This window comes from Pleurodeles waltl, chromosome 7 (genome assembly GCF_031143425.1).
Source record: "Pleurodeles waltl isolate 20211129_DDA chromosome 7, aPleWal1.hap1.20221129, whole genome shotgun sequence".
Classification (NCBI taxonomy): domain Eukaryota; kingdom Metazoa; phylum Chordata; class Amphibia; order Caudata; family Salamandridae; genus Pleurodeles; species Pleurodeles waltl.
In genome coordinates this window covers 783,077,224-783,093,460 of record NC_090446.1, presented here as the reverse complement: position 1 = coordinate 783,093,460, position 16,237 = coordinate 783,077,224, and the positions used below count along the sequence as shown (strand labels likewise).

General features: G+C 42.9%; 1 protein-coding gene across 1 annotated transcript in view; it reads left to right on the top strand.

Annotated features, from left to right (window-relative positions):
- Positions 1-16,237, top strand: part of SLC4A9 (solute carrier family 4 member 9) — a 369,779-nt gene that overhangs the window by 185,458 nt on the left and 168,084 nt on the right. The window contains exon 13 of the mRNA XM_069199298.1: positions 11,111-11,302. Coding sequence (XP_069055399.1) covers positions 11,111-11,302 — 192 coding nt within the window. The remainder of the gene's footprint in view (positions 1-11,110; positions 11,303-16,237) is intronic.

Genomic DNA, 16,237 nt, shown 5'->3' with positions numbered 1-16,237 from the left:
ATGCCCCTCCCCCACCTAAGACTTCTACCCCCACAAAGGCAAAGGTTACCCCTCCCAAACCGAAGCCCCCTCGCCCAAAATCAAAGTCCAAACCTACCCCCCCCCCAACCTAAACCTAAAAAAAACCCTCTTCCAAACCCAAACCTAAGGACCCCTCCTCAAAGCCTAAACCCCCTCCTCGGACTCCCCCTCACCCTGAGGTGCCTGCATGCCTCATTGATGCCCCTGCCATGTGGAGGCCACTTTGCAGTCAGGAGTCAAGTCGGGGCCATGGACATTGCCCTGTGAGTCTGGGGCACACAATACAGTTGCCCTGGCCAGTAGGCCTATGTTGTATATAGTTATTTATGATGTTCACATTTCTATCTAATATATCTGCACCACAGACCCGTTGGTGTTGAGGGTAATAAACTTGTCTTGGCTTTCCTTCCACATGTATGTGTTGCATATGTGCGATTTGTTGTGTGTGTGGTTTGTATGTGTGTGTATGTGTGTGTGCGTTGCTACAGGTGTTTGTGTGTGTGTGGCTGTCGCTAGCCGTGCTGTGTGTGTGTACTAATGGCCTTCCCTTCAGTGTGTGCTAGGCAGGTGTACTTACGGTTGGTGTTGCTGGTTCTGGAGTTGTATAACCAGCTGGAGCATTGGGAAGGCTGCGGACGTGCCTGTGTTCCTGAAGGTGAATGTCCCCTTTTATATGTTGTTCATTTCTGCCAGGCTTTTTGTAGTGGAGCAGCGCAGCGGAAATCCTGGTGGTGTGCAACCTCGTAATATAGTTGGCGGAACATGCTCCCCGCCTGCCTGAAGATGCCTACCGTCTGCTGCGTCAGCCCGTCTGCACTGGTGGGTCTTGCGGTGACTTGGCGGTGTTCCGGTCAAAACACCGCCATGGTCATAAAAAGGTGGTGACCTCCACTGCGGCAGTACCCGTACCGCCAAACTTGTAATGTGGGCTGGAATGTTTACCTACCCCCACCACAAACCACGGTGAAGCTCATTAGCCCCTCAAAACCACCTTGTTTACTGACTACCACACTACCTTCCATTATAGATAAATCGCCTTTATTGACCAATCAATCTATGTCAGCTTCAGTTATATACACCGTACATTATTTGAGGTCACAATGCTCAGGTAAATAATCCACATTAAGTAGAAGAATTTAACAGACCCAAGAATAGCATTTTTTCCTGTAATATATATGTGACTGATTGCTTTTCATCTGCGGTGGGTGAGAAGGTGGGGTGTGTTTGGTTGGCTCATGCTGCAGTTTTCATCCTACTAGTTGGTGGTGGGTCCAGTCAGTATTGGCTGGTGTGATGTTTTTAATGTAGAGGAATGAGGGTGAATCTACTCCATTGTTTAGCTTTCTGAAGGACTGAAGAGCTCTACTCATTTGACTTAACCTTTGGGACTTGATGTGGTCACTTGGAAGATGAGTTTGTCTCAAGAGAATGGCAACGGCATAAGTGTTGCCAGTATTATTACCGTGTGTCCAAAATGAAATCTAAGGTCAATGTTAAAAACATGCCTTGGACATTCTTCACTGGCTGGCGTGTCTGTGGAGGAGTACTGTCATGGAAGTGCTTCTTAGGATAGGTGTAAGTCACCCGCTATGGCTTGCAAAGTTTTGTGGCACTGGGTTCTTTTATGATCCGTTTTCATTTATTTAGTCTTGGATGAGGCTAACTCCCTATCATCGGCCAATTGCTCAGTGGAGGTGAGATAGCATGCAACGTATTTGTCTGGTTGCTCTCCCTGGGCCGTGTCGAGCTACATTTCAGACACGACACCACTGCCCAGCTTCTGTAAATCAACCGGGTTATATATTACTGCAGGTCATAAATGTCAGCAAGTGGTATATGTCCTGGTTTAGCAGCCTTGGGATATGCTGTGTCAGTATTTGGGTCATTGAGTGTGCTTTGAGGTATGTCAAATTTAATACACGGGTTCCATATGTATCACTGTGAATTATCCATATATCACCATGCTTGGATTTTATATCTAAATATCTACCTACTGTTTGCACTTCGGCTCTCCTCACTCATGAGCGAGTGTGGTGGTGGTTGATTCGCCTTAGCTGTGGTCTATCCTTGCTCTTCTGTTTATGTCTAAAGGGTTGCAACAGCATTCATAGCCGCATTTATATGTCCTTGTGTTGGACTACTGGATGTGCCAAGTAAGAATGTGTCGGTGCCAAATGAAGTTTGCTTTCTCTGACACTACGTGAATGGAAAGGTGATTAATAATAGTGTTAATTTTACTTGCAGTGCTCTAGTTTCACAAGCCGTGTAAGCCATTTGTGATCTTGTTGTTCACACTTATGATACTGAAGTGTTTTTATAAAACAATTGTATTCTTATTCTCTGATTGTTCAGAAGTATTTTGTGTACATTTTGGTTGGTGTGTATTTGTGGTAATGCAGTTTGTTTCAGGCTTCTCTCTTGTACTGTGCCCCACATAGTATTGTCAATGTATCGTGCTGCGTATCACATTCATAAGCAATTCTCACGTTATGCATGACTGTCCATCCTTGACAATATTTAAACCTAATTCACAACGCTAGCCTTTTTATACAGTGCTTGTTAACATAGTTCTGATGTATACCGCTATAAGTAAAACATGTTGTCACCCATTGAATTCATGCACATCATCCCTTTATTACCCGAATCAGTTGAACTGAATGTTTCGACATAAGAAGCATGAAAGGCTCAGCTGCCTGCCAGTGTTTGCAACATGCAAAGTGCGAGTAGCAGAGACGTTTTAAGACATGGACAAAGTGGGCTCTGGCCCACAGCCCCAGACTTGCAGGAGGGCCCCCTGATAGGACCAGCTATGTTCTACAGAGATTCTTGCCCTGATGACTTTGAATAATTCTGTCAAAGATGGTTTTAAATACAGTTTTCCTTCAAAATATTTTTTATGTGAGTGATGTGTGAGAATCTATTACAGAAATTTTGCAGAGAAATGTTGTGTTTGTTTCATGCAAAATCCGTGAAAAAGTTTCGAAAAAGTTTCTTTTTGATAAAACAGGACCTCACATACGAGAAATGGGAGGGTGTCACAGAGACTACTTGCAGTAACATTAGTGAGCTGCTGCTGTGTTACAATCTTAAAACACACATGGCTATCCCTGAATATTAAATGCAGACACATTTAGAATTTGGAAGAGTGTGCCTGTGCACTGTCTCACACTAGCCCCAAGTGATGCTCGAAGGCCGCCCCACCTCTTTATAACATATGGGCAAATTATTGCGCTGCACCACAGATTGTAACTGAAGCAGGTTGCAAATTGATTTCATGGAACATAGCTGGGCTGCGGGAGAAGTTAAATATTCCCGATTGGCACAATTAAAAAAAAAAGAAATTGAGACATTATTTGTTTCTTGGAAACATGGATGCAAGATGTCGCTCATATAAATGGGTTTCACGTTTTTTGGTAGCCAGCCTGATCCTTCCTAGCAGGCAGAGCAAAGGGGGTTTAGCAATGCTGACTTCAGTTTTGATTCCTGCTACAAACGTATCCAGGGTTTGGTCATTTCCATTCTTTTTAGTGATTTTACTTTCTGATTGGAGTGACTTTGATATTTTGATGGTTAATATTTACAATAATATTTTTAAGGACACTGATGTGAAGCATATTGACCATTTTGATAATTTGGTGTTGTCTTTTTTAGCAAAGTTGAAACGTAAAACAGCGCAGCTCTGGGTTGGAGATTTTAACTTAAAATTGTGCAAGTTAAATACTACACGGGTGCGTGGTCCCGTGAACACCGAGGATCAAAACCTTACCCATTTCTCACATTCCCCATATAGGGATGCCCGAAATAGTCTTATTTTAAGACTTGCCTTTGTCCCAGTAAGTGATCTGATACCCTCTGAGAGGGAAGGAACCTTACCCACCCACCTTTACGGGTTGTACTACAGGTAGCACTATTGATTTTCACTATCTGGTTCCCCTCTTTCAGGACTTCAGGGTTCAAAACATTGTACGGTGCACGCTTTTACCTCTGATTGCCTAAGTCTAGCAAGGGCGGCTGATATCCATTGGCTATCCTATATCAGGAGGACCTCTGAAATGATAAGTTTAACTTATTATTCTAAAATTGGTAAGATATGTCCCTTTGTCAACACCAGATGGCAGGGAACCTTACCTGTCCTGGGTGACTAAATCTCTTTATCGCTGGTATCTTTCTCTCTTTAGATTTTTTATGATCCATGTGGCTGTGGTTTTCCCCATCCAATATTGTTGATCCCACGACCTACCACTGTGCAGGGGTGATCATTCTTCAGTACAAAATACATGTCATTTCTTGCTCTTCTGCTCCTTATATGAGGCCCAAGGCACAAGTTTTTGTTACCAATGTTGCGGAGAGCAAGTATTAGATCCCACTTGAATGGTTTATGTTACTTCCAGACGCTGGGGAATCAAGATGTGTGTTGGGCAGTTTTGAATATCCCATGTCTCTGACTTTCAAATGGCTGCCATAATATTCTGGTGCTGAATTAGCATTTTTTTAATCGTATGAAGGAGTAGAGGAGGGAAGCCCATTAAAAGGATTTTGTTTTTCAAGTGGGTGACAACATAGTTTTATCTCTTTTTTTAATAATGTGGGACAGGAGAGGCCCCGGCAAGGGAAGAGACGTGTTTCTTTGTTTTTTTTTCATTGCGCTCTTACACTTTATACAAAGTTGAAAGGCTGTCCAGTACAAGATTACGCCCTTACATAAACACTGTTTCTTCCATATTTAAGACACAAGTATAATAGCAACCCAAGCCTTTGCTTGCACTAATATTCGCACTAAAAACAAAATTGACCTGATTCACGAAGGCAGTTACACATGTAAATTCAACCGATCAAAGTAAATGGTTCGATTCACCAGCGCAAGAAATTCACATAAGGTGAGTTTGCACTTGTAAATCTATTTTCGCGTATACCCATGTGTAAATCTTTTTCCGGAGTAGGGAGTGGGAATTGCACTTAAGAGATGGCCTGGAAAGTTTGAGAACCCCCCAATTGCAGACTTGCTGAATGCAAAATACACAACTTCAATGCACTACAACTACATTACAATTCACAAATTGATTTGCGGTTATCAATGTCCACATTACGACTCCTTACAGCACGAGGGAAAGTTTCCCATTTCTAAACGTGGGCATCAGGGTAAGCTGACTGGTTCCCCCAATGTCCAATAACATAATGTCAGGTTTGTATTTCTACTGCAGCTTTCCTTTCGTGTTCTGTAATGGTGTTTCGCTGTGCCTCAGAGGCCTCATTCGGTCCTCCCGCAGGCTTTTGGTAAGATTTGCAGAGGGAATGGTACCAGATAAATATGTATGGTTGTCAGGTTCTGAAGTTGTAGACCCGCTAAGATCCCCTACTATCCCTAAACATCTATGCTGGTAAGCAGAGAGGAACTTGCTACCAGTCGTAGAGATCTGGGGAAAAATAGGGAAAGGGGAGTGAGAGAGAGAACTTCCAGACTGTAGCGGACTCTCTGTCATGTAATCGCTGACTCAAGACTACATCACTCAGTCATGATGTTAGCAGGTAGTTCTGTAGTGTCTGGAAGATGAAAGACCATATGTAAGTATACATTGCCAGGCAGGTGGACCAATAATGCTCAAAGAATGAAACCAAACTTACATGGGTATTGCTTTGATAACCCATGAACTGACCAGGATTCCAGCAGAAGACCCCAGGACGCTATCGCGAACACACGGGTCACCAAAAAGAGAGGACGCAAAAGAGACAGCACAAACAGAAAGACAATGTAAGGGATGACTAACTGGAGAACTGAGGAAATGGAGAGGCAGAAAATCAACACCCGTGAGGGAAGCAATGCATGTACAAACAGATATGAAAGGTGAAGCCCCAGTGTTACTAACAACTCCTTGCCATGCAAGGACTAAATGCTAAGTGATGTAGTAAGTATTGATTTATCACCTATCACCCAATAATGAACCAAAACCCTCAAAGTGAGAAACTACTCTGCAGTTAGGGGTGCAGTATTCCCGGGGTAGCTCCTCTGATAGGCCAGAGGAGCGGCGCCCTCCCCGCCAGCAGTGGCAGCTGCTAAACCTATAAAAGAAATCGATAATACACAGTTTATTATAGTTTTCTTCTAGAGGGGTGGGGCTATGGGGTGACGAGTGTGAGGGGGAGTGCTCTCCTCCTCAATGCGCATGTGTGTTTGGCCAGCCATCTCGGGCCGGCCAAACACACATGCGTACAGGGTTCTCTCCAGCCCAGCTGTACATAATTTTTTGGTAATTATAAAATTTGCTTGCATTCATCACAGACACAGGTTTATTTTGTCAGTTGTGGAGGCACATTGGTTTTATTATCCACTGATTGAAAGTATGCTGTTGCACAGCTCCAATGTGTACATGCTTAATGTTAGAAATGGGGTCTCTAGTTGGCAGTCAGTTTACACCCTGTCCAAGTAGGGACCCTCACTCTAGTCAGGGTAAGGGAGATAGATACACAGCTCAGATAACTCCTGCTCACCTCCTTGGTAGCTTGGCATAAGCAGTCAGGCTTATCTCAGAGGCTATTTGTAAAGTATTTGTACAAACACACAGTAAAACAGTTTAGAAAAATAGCCAATATTTATCTAAATAGCCAATATTTAACTGAATCAAACAAGACCAAATGACAGAAATCTAAGAAACACAAGCAAAGATATGATTTTTTAAAGTAAAAAGAGCCTTAATTCATAAAAATCAATGGATGCGTTGTCTTAGCACAAAGTACCTGGTATTCATAAAAAATAAAGCCACACGGGTGAGTGTGCGTCGGAAAAGCAAGCGATGTGTCGATTCCTTACTCGCAAGTAAGGCCGTGCGTAGATTCTTTCCTCGCAGGGAAGGGATGCGTCGATTTCCGGATAAGCAGCCTCAGGTCTGTGCAGTGATGTGGAAGATTTTGACGCCCATGGTTGAGGCTGTGTGAATGGTCGGCATTGAGAACGGGCGTTGCATCATTTCTCCAACTACGAGGCAGGTGCTGCCTTGAATTTTCAGCTGCAGGAAGGCACTGCTCCAATTTTTCTGAAGTGCACAAAGCTTTGTATCGATTTTCCCTCACAGGTTACCAGCTTCCACTTCTAAGGGCCCAAGGACTGGATTTGGCACCACTTAGCAAGTCAGGCCTCTCAGCAGAAGAGCCGAGGCACTGGCAGATGAAGCCTTTGATGTCCCTGAGACTTCAGAGCAGGGAGCAAACTTAGTCCAAGCCCTTAGAGAAACTTCACAAGCAGGATTTCCGAAAGCAAAGTCCAGTCCTTTCCCTCTTCAGGAAGAAGCAGCAGCAGTAGGCCAGTACAGCAAATCAATAGGCAGACTGGTAGGTCCTCCAAAAGCATGAAGCTCCTCTCCTTGGCAGAAGTTCCTCTTGATCCAGAAGCAATCTAAAGGTCTGGGGTTTTGGGTCCACTACTTATACTCATTTCTGCCTTTGAAGTTGGCAAACTTCAAAGGGCGTCTCTGTTGTTCACAAGATCCTGCCTTGCCCAGGCCTGGTCCCAGACACACTCCAGGGAGTTGAAGACTGCATTGTGTGAGAACAGGCACACCCCTTTCAGGTGCAGGTGTCAGCTCCTCCCTCCCCACTCTAGCCCAGGAGACTCATCAGGATATGTAGGACACACCCCAGCTCCCTTTGTGTCACTGTCTAGAGGGAATTCACAAACAGCCCAACTGTCATTCTGAACCAGATGTGGTTCCACAGGCAGGTAGAGGCACAGAATGGTTAAGCAACAAAATGCCCACTTTCTAAAAGTGGCATTTTTAAACAATCTAAAAACCAACCCTACTACAAGATGTATTTTTGAATTGCGAGTTCAGAGACCCCAAACTCCCAATCTCTATCTGCTCCAAATGGGAAACTGCACTTAAAACATATTTAAACACAGCCCCAATGTTAACCTATGGGAGAGATAGGCCTTGCAATAGTGAAAACCAAATTTGGCAGCATTTCACTACCAGGACATGTAAAACACACCAGTACATGTGCTTCCTCTTAAACACACTTCATGGGTCTACCTAGGACCTACCTTAGGGGTGACTTATATGAAGTAAAAGAGAAGGTTTGGTCCTGGCAAGTGGATACACTTAGCAGGTCGAATTGGCAGTGCAAGACTGCACACACAGTCACTGCAGTGGCAGGTCTGAGGCACGATTACTGGGCTACTCATGTGGGTGGCACAATCAGTGCTTCAGCCCAACTAGTAGCATGTGATTTACAGGCCCTGGGCACCTCTAGTGCATTTTACTAGGGACTTACTAGTACATCAAATATGCCAATCATGGAAAAACTAATCACCAATACAATTTAGACAGAGAGCATATGCACTTTAGCACTGTTTAGCCATGGTACAGTGCCCAGAGTCCTAAAGCCAACAAAAACAGGTCAGATGAAATAGGGGGAAGGAGGCACAAAGTTTGGGGATGACCCTGCAAAAAGAGCCAGGTCCAGCACAACCCTACACCAGATTAAAGCCATGAGAGACCAATCAATACCTTGATGGGCTTTTCTGCTTGGGGTGCTAGAACATGGACCCTGGACAGCACCAGCAGGGGCACGTTCCAGTTCTTCACTTTCTTGAACCCAGTTGGATCCCTCTGTCCATAATCTCAGGACCCACTAAGCTGACCCATGGGGAATCCTTCTCTTCACCTGTGGACCCCATCTATGCAGTACCTAACCTTACCTAACCTTACTTGGCTCGCAGATCTATCCCAGTGGGCAGACAGTACCACCATGGACAGTGTATTGGTGTGGCCCATTCCACCCTCGGGGTGTGACTCCTGCCCCCAACCCAAGGGCAACCCACTCCACAAGGCCAGCAACCCACAGTGGCCACTGACATCTGTCAGTGATGAGAGCCAGGCCTCTGCCCTTCCAGGGCTCTCTAGTCTCTGTGGTTTCGCAGAGTGGGGAGCGGTAGCCCCAGGTGACTGGCACCCTTTGTCCACTCTCCCACCCACCAGTTCGGGGGTGGTATCCCGAGACTGGCACTCCAGCCTAGGGTCTGTAACCTTAGGCTGGACAGAGGCCATGGGAGAGTCCTTCCTCCCGCTGACCTCCTCCTTGTCAGGGGCGTGCTCCAGCTGGTTCTGGGTGCTGGTTTAGGTGTTGTGGGCCTGTAATGTCCCTGTGGCTCCAAACAGGAGGCCAGACTCGCCCTTGGAGTCACTCTGGGAGTCTTGGGTTCAGGCCCAAATTCTCTGCCTCAGGTAGGAGGGCAGCAATCCAGCAAGGCATCAGTCCAGCAAAACAGAAGTCCAGCAGGGCAGCAGTCCAGAAGAGTGCCAATCCTTTCAGCAGCACAGCAATCCTTCTTTCTGGCAGAGCCTCCACCTGTCCAGAAGTGTACTGAATAGTTGGTGTCTGAGGTACTCCTTTGGTGCCTGTACCTCCTTTGAAGTGGGAGAAGCTGATGCGGACGGCTGAATGTGGCTGGAAGATGACTAGTCTCCCCCCTCCCACTCTCCCCTCCCTTCTGGGGCTCCCCATTCTCCTCGCTAGATTTCTCTTTATAACCGCCTGTAGGGTGTCTGATGGCCCCTCCTGTGTCAATGCCCGAATCCCGTTGTCTAGTGCATTGGAGCGCGATAGCTTTTTTGTCTACATGCTTGAACCTGGTAACATGCATTACAGTATCAACGTTTAATTGTTAAAGTTTAATGTACTATGCACTGTGATTTATATTGAATGACTTGCTTACTTCTGCTACATTTGAATATTTCACATCTGGTGATGGACTATTATGCAGTCCCTTTTGTGTAGTTAAAACATGCGCACTGTACTATAGCACCTTGTTAAAGGGTGCGGATTGTAGTGATGACACAGAATAGATCCATATCTGGAAGAGCTAGACGAGATGTATTGTTCATGAAGCGATGCTGATGTACGGTGTGATTATGTATATGTTGCTTTACTTTTCATAAATAAAACTGGGAAAAAAGAAGTGAGAGAAGCTTGTAGAGGTTTCTCTTTGAAATGCAAAGTTTTCTTGCCTTCCCCGCCCTGGCTCCAGACTAACTACAGGGTATATGCTGGTCTTTGTGTGAAGGCAGGACACAGTCTATTCAAGGGTAAGAAGGGCTGTGCTCAACTCCATTTCCCATCCTGCCAGTTATGGCCCATTCTGGCGCACCTAAGCTCTCTATTGTGTGTGGCTATCTAAGAGGAAAACACAAACCCAACTGTCAGCTACACCCAGTCATGTGACAAAGATACAGGCTGAAGACACTAAAGGGCTAAGGCAGGAAAAAGCCAACTTTCCAAAAGTGACATTTTCAAAATTGTAATTTAAAATTTGATTTTACCATAAGAGATCATTTTCATTACAGTTCCAAAGATGCCAAGCATGAACTGGTTACCTGTTTTTATTTGGAAGCTACAGCTTATTAAATAATAATAATAATAGCATAAAGTAACTCCAATGTTATCCTACAGGAGAGGTGGGCTTTGCAGTACTGAAAAATGATTTTAACAGTTTTTCACTACCAGGGCATGTAACATTTAAAAGTACATGTCCTATGTTTTAAATACACTGCATTCTGCCCTAAATGTGAATTATATGTATTAAAAAAGAAGGTTTGGGCCTTGAAGAGGTTTATTTTGCCTGGGCAATGTAGCAGTTTAAAGCTGCACACATAGGCTCTAATGACAGCCCTAAGACATGTTTAAAGTGCTTCTCAAGTGCTGCAGGTCAACTAGTAGCATTTAATTTACAGGTCATGGGGCTATCTAGTACCACTGTACTAGGGATCTACAAGTAAATTGAGTAGGTCATTTGGGTGTAAGCCAATTCTAACATGTTTTAAGGAGCGAGCACAGGCACGTTGGCACTGCTTAGCAGTGGTAAAGTACACAGAGTCAAAAACTGGCTCAGGAAACAGTAGGGAGAAGGCAAAACATTTGGGGTTAACCCTGCAGAAAGGACTGAGTCCAACACAAGTCATATGTGTTCGTCCAATGAACATTGGCAGATCTCTCTGCCATCAACCCTGCACTGTTTGCTATATATATATATTTCTAGCTTGAATATGACATTTTGAAATATGATGTTTCATATTTTCGTTCTTTTTCTTCTTTACATCAGCTAAATGAACAACCCTTGAACTGGTCCACTCTGACTCGAAAAGATTGTTTGAAGCTTGGTGGTCTCCTAGTGGGGAACAGCTGTAGCTATGTTCCAGATGTCACCTTCATGTCCTTCATGCTATTTTTTGGAACATTTGTTTGTTCCACCTTGTTTAAAAACTTCAAAACATGCAGCTACTTTCCTACGAGTGTAAGTACTTCCTTTGCATTATTTACATTGTTTTAAGGCAAGCATCCTTTCGAAGTATGTTGTCTCACGTTTGTCTTCAAAGCCTAGAATTGTGGCAAAAACTAGAGTGGGGCTTGAAACACAGTTTTTAGTTCTGATATACTGTACTATGCGTTTATGTCTTTCAAAATCTCATTATTATATGTTATGTGTATTACAGTTAGTATTGTATTTATCAGTGAGCTTCTGGTTTAGTTTTAATGCAGAACCTATTATAACTGCTGAAACTGGAAACTCTGAAGCTAAGAATTACTAAGATTTCACACAACGCAGTGCATTGCCAACATTTGTAGTACACTGCTGTGGGAAAGGGAAGACACAGTGATGCACCATATCTAAACAAAGATTGGCCTTTTACTAGTATCAAATTTGCACTGGTGCACAAATAAACTGGCATGGTGCAGAGGCGAGTGTGCACTATCTAGCATGTGATTTGTACTAGAAGCATTACCTCCCAGCATAAATCCCTATGTAAAGACAAATGCATTGCATTAGCACTGGAGCAAACCTTTGGGAAATCTGAACTTGAAAAGTTTACTCCTAAACAGACGGCACTCCCTTCTTTATCAAATGAGTATTAGTTACCTTCTTGGTTGTTCACATACACCGATGTTGCATTCTGTAGTGCACAGAAATGCATGAAAAGCATTGCACTGACCATTATATTTGCAGACACACAGCTATATCAGCCCATCAGCTAGTCTGAGGTATATGTAGACGGAGCATATATTTAGGATACAAAAATCTATTTCGAAATCCAAGCAAATTTAACAGGTATCATTAGCACCAGTGTTTTTTTCCCCAAAGATACACAGGAAGAAGGAGAGGCTCACTTTGGCTTGAGTTTTGATAGAGAGGGAGAAAAATCTAAGCAAAGCTTATAGTCACTCAACTGTGGAACTGCACTAGAAGGCACTGTGGGATTGCCTTTACAGTAAGGCATCTCAGTGTGATAATAACTGAGACGAACTGTAGTAAAACAAGGGTGAGGCTTGTGCTAGAGCTTTAGGCTACTGTGCTCAGGGCTCATCACCAATCACAGACGAGTGACCCTTTACAAAGAGAGGTGAATGGAACAGAAATAAGAAAAACAGCCAGCTTGCTGGAAGAATTCCCATCCATCTGGGGTTGGACTAAGGAGAGAGTATCTTCAAATGTATCCAGAATCTCCAGACCTAAAAGCTTCCCAAACAGCTACGGAAGTAAGCTTCTTACTGACTAAGGGGAAAAGGGTCCAAGTCCTTTCCTCACTGGGGGTTCTTGCTTGTTTCTAAAACTCCTCTCCTTAACTGCGAGGGAGTGAAAGATCTTTGAGACAGAGAAAACGGAATCTGCCTGGAAGAAATCTAGCAAACAAATGGCAATTGGGCATTTAGCTATGAAGCTGACTAGAAGTTGTGAGAAGTCTTTCCATAACTTGAACCCATGGCCAAGTGTCAAATAAACTTTCATGAAAGTCTGAGTACTTTTGGAGCTTCAAGAATGAAGTTTCAAAACGTTTATTGAAAGTTAGAACTTTGAAAAGTTCCATCGCTGGCAGATCAGGATACGATGTCAAAATTACCCAAACAAGACGAGTCCTTGGTGGTTACATTTTCTAGGATTGTCACATTTGATGCTTCTGACCAAGACATTGCAGTTATGTGGAACTGCAAAAAAAGAGATATCATTCTTTGTTGAGCCATGCTCTTCCACGGCTTCTATCCGTGCCAAACTGAAGATGTCTGACGTCCATCGATTTGGTTGCCTATAAACATATATCATTTAGAACAAAGATACACACGAGTGAAAGAGCATTTTACAAATACAAGTAATGTTTTGTGAAGATAGCGGTCTCTATTTCCCATAGTTATGCAATGCAATATCCTACAGTTTTCTTAAGTTTTCTGGAGTTCGCAGGTGTCCACATTTGAAAATCACTGTCAACATAACTCCCAATATATCCATACATTTTAGCCCCATTATTTTTGGTGTTTTTTAAAACCACTGGACAGATTTACACTACGCCAGCAGCGCAAATGCTTAGCCTAGGTACTAGATGCATGCCATATTTTGTGCTAAAACATACAGTAGTTTTTTGTATGACTGGCAGAAAAATCGCTAGGAGAGTTTTAAAATGAAATGCACATTTGGGCACTCATTATGACTTACATCCTCTTGCCAATCTGCACCAAACCTATGTGAATTAATATTTATTTTAGTAATGTTTTGTGAAGATTGGTCGAAGTTGGCCAATGTTTCTACTAATCCAAACCACATGTTCAACAGAAAATCAATTAAACCACGACTAGAGACTCTGTAATTTATTTGACATACTGATTTAGTACTACCTAAACCAGAGGTCTCGAACAATTTACAGAGAGTGTTTAAATGAAAGAAGCAAATAAATAAAATACAATTTAGATAGAAAAGTGTAGAAAGTAACGTAAGAAATGCAATTCATTAGAACACTGGAATCAGAGAACGTCAGAAGTCCATATGTACATGGTTTAAATCAGTAGGTGTAATGGCCCAGTAAAGTGAGGAAAGAATCAGGAAATGTGAAAAAGAAAAGACATGTACAAGAGAGAAGCTGTAGAACTAAGCAAATGAAAAAGGAGAAGAGAGTCCAGATTGCTGAGATAGTGACTAGGAAGCTTTGACATTGTGCTCGACGTCTGAAGAGGTGAATGATAATTCTGTAAATCTCTTTCCCCTAGTTTCAATGAAGAATGCCTGAGACTGAATATGTGGCAACTTGCTGGCTTGAGCTTTTTCTAATTACACTCAGACTGATCCAGAGGGTCAAATTTCTAGACAAGATCTACCACCTCGCTAGCAATGTGGTCATGTTTCCTCCACAATAGTCCAATTTGAGAACTGTAAATATTTGCATGTGCAATAATATGGGAATAGTACATCACACCGGCATTGCATTCTTGGCCTATTGTGCATTTAGTATTAGACTAACACATCCATATCGGATTAAGTACAACTGGGGTGGGAGATTTTGTAGAAATTTAACCATCTGGACCAGTGTGTGTACAATTTTTATAAGATGTTTCGGGTATTTGGATCGGTCCTTGTGTTTCTTGTGTAATTGTTTTTTCAAAGCTTGATGGCCTTGAAGGTTATGCAGGATCGCTTAAAGACAGTTTGTGTGTTGATGGAGAGCCAATAAATAATTTCTAGGTATCAAAATTGTAATATTTTTTTCCTGAATTGAAATATTTTGCAGACTAAAGAGTGAAATGTTTTTTAGTGAACAGTTTGAGTATGAAAGACAATAAGGTGTTACATAGTTCAATCTAAAATTGATCCAACACTGGGCCCAAAACTAATGTCAGAGAAGGAATGGTTGGAGGTGTCAGTATTCTTAATTTAGAAAATCAAGCATAAAGGTTTATTAATGTGAACTTTGACGTTGAGTAAGTTGTACATCTGGCATGTCCCACATATAACCCATGGAACACGGTGTGACCTCCAGTGCTTTTCATGTGGCCCACCTGTGTGTTTTGTCTCAATTGCATTAAACCTGGCTTACCCCATTTTCCAAAGAATGCGGATTCCTGCAAGCACTGCCACAAGCTTCCCCTTGTACAACTTCGCACTGGGCTGAAAAAGCACAACCAACAATAGAGAGAGCTCCCCACAGGCCTCCAGATCACTTTTTAATTGTAGTAGGATTAAGTGTTAGGGCCATTCACACCATCCACCACAACTGCTTGATTTGTAGAAAATGAAGCGCTATGGCCCATGGCATTTCACCAGAGTCCACTGCAGACGGCACCACACAACTCCTGCCTTAGCTGCAGAATGTCTGTGTCAGCATTACCTATTTTAATTTCAATAACATTTTCATTAGACTTTTATACAAGCAGATGTACACAGAGATAATCCAAATTGATATAGATAAGTATGCGAAGGGATATATAAGAAACATTTGAATACATTATTGCAAACATTGACAAAGAAGTCTCTTAGAGGAGAAGTTTCTGGATGAGGGTGTTTATAAGTAACATTATATAAGTAGGCATCCTTGGTACTTATGTGGTATAGAACGGAGAGGCGTGATGCTGAGGAGTGTTGCAGTATACATAAGATGGGATACTCAGGCTAGTATCATAAGTTGGTGGGAAAAGGAGAGAAACAGGTGAGATGAAAGAGGAAAGGGGTCAAATGAGATAGATAGAGAAGGGGGAAAGGGGAAGACGACAGAAAGATAAAGCTGGGGGATGGTGAGGTCATGGGGCGAGGGAGTGGGTCAGCGAGGTCAATGGGGAGATGGGAGGGAAGGAGAGGGGTGGGATTGGCTTCTACTATGAAGATATGTTTGAGATAAATGCGTTTAGTTTGATCAAATTTTATATTTTGTTTTTAACAGGGTTTTAAGTATATTTTTAGGGAGTTTTCTGCTCCTCTGGTGAATCGTACGCATTCCCACCAGGAGTGGGACAAGAGTTTAGAAAGAACATTCCATTCCAAGAGAATGGCTTTGAGGTCGGTTGACGAAAGGATATCCCATAATAAGTGGTCTTTTGTGCTTAGTTTAGAGTGTATGTCTGGATTATCTTTTTCTGAATGTCGGTGCCAGCATTACCTATTAACCATCACACACAAACTTGTCACATTTTTCTTAGTAGTGCTATTTTTCATTTTTTAAACATGTTAAGTAGTTAAACACTCCACCGCTGTAATCTGCTGCAAAACAGGCACATAGCATGGTTATATGGAGAACTCTCATAAATACTCGCCTGTGTTTGGGTCGAAGAGTTGGTGCTCAGGACTGACAAACACTAGCACAAGTTAAGCCCTGGCCACCCCACACTCAGAAACTGAGTTATTGTTTTAGGTGGGCGAGAACCCTTCTCAAGCAACAACCACAGACCTTGTCAGGGTGAACCATAAAAGGCACTA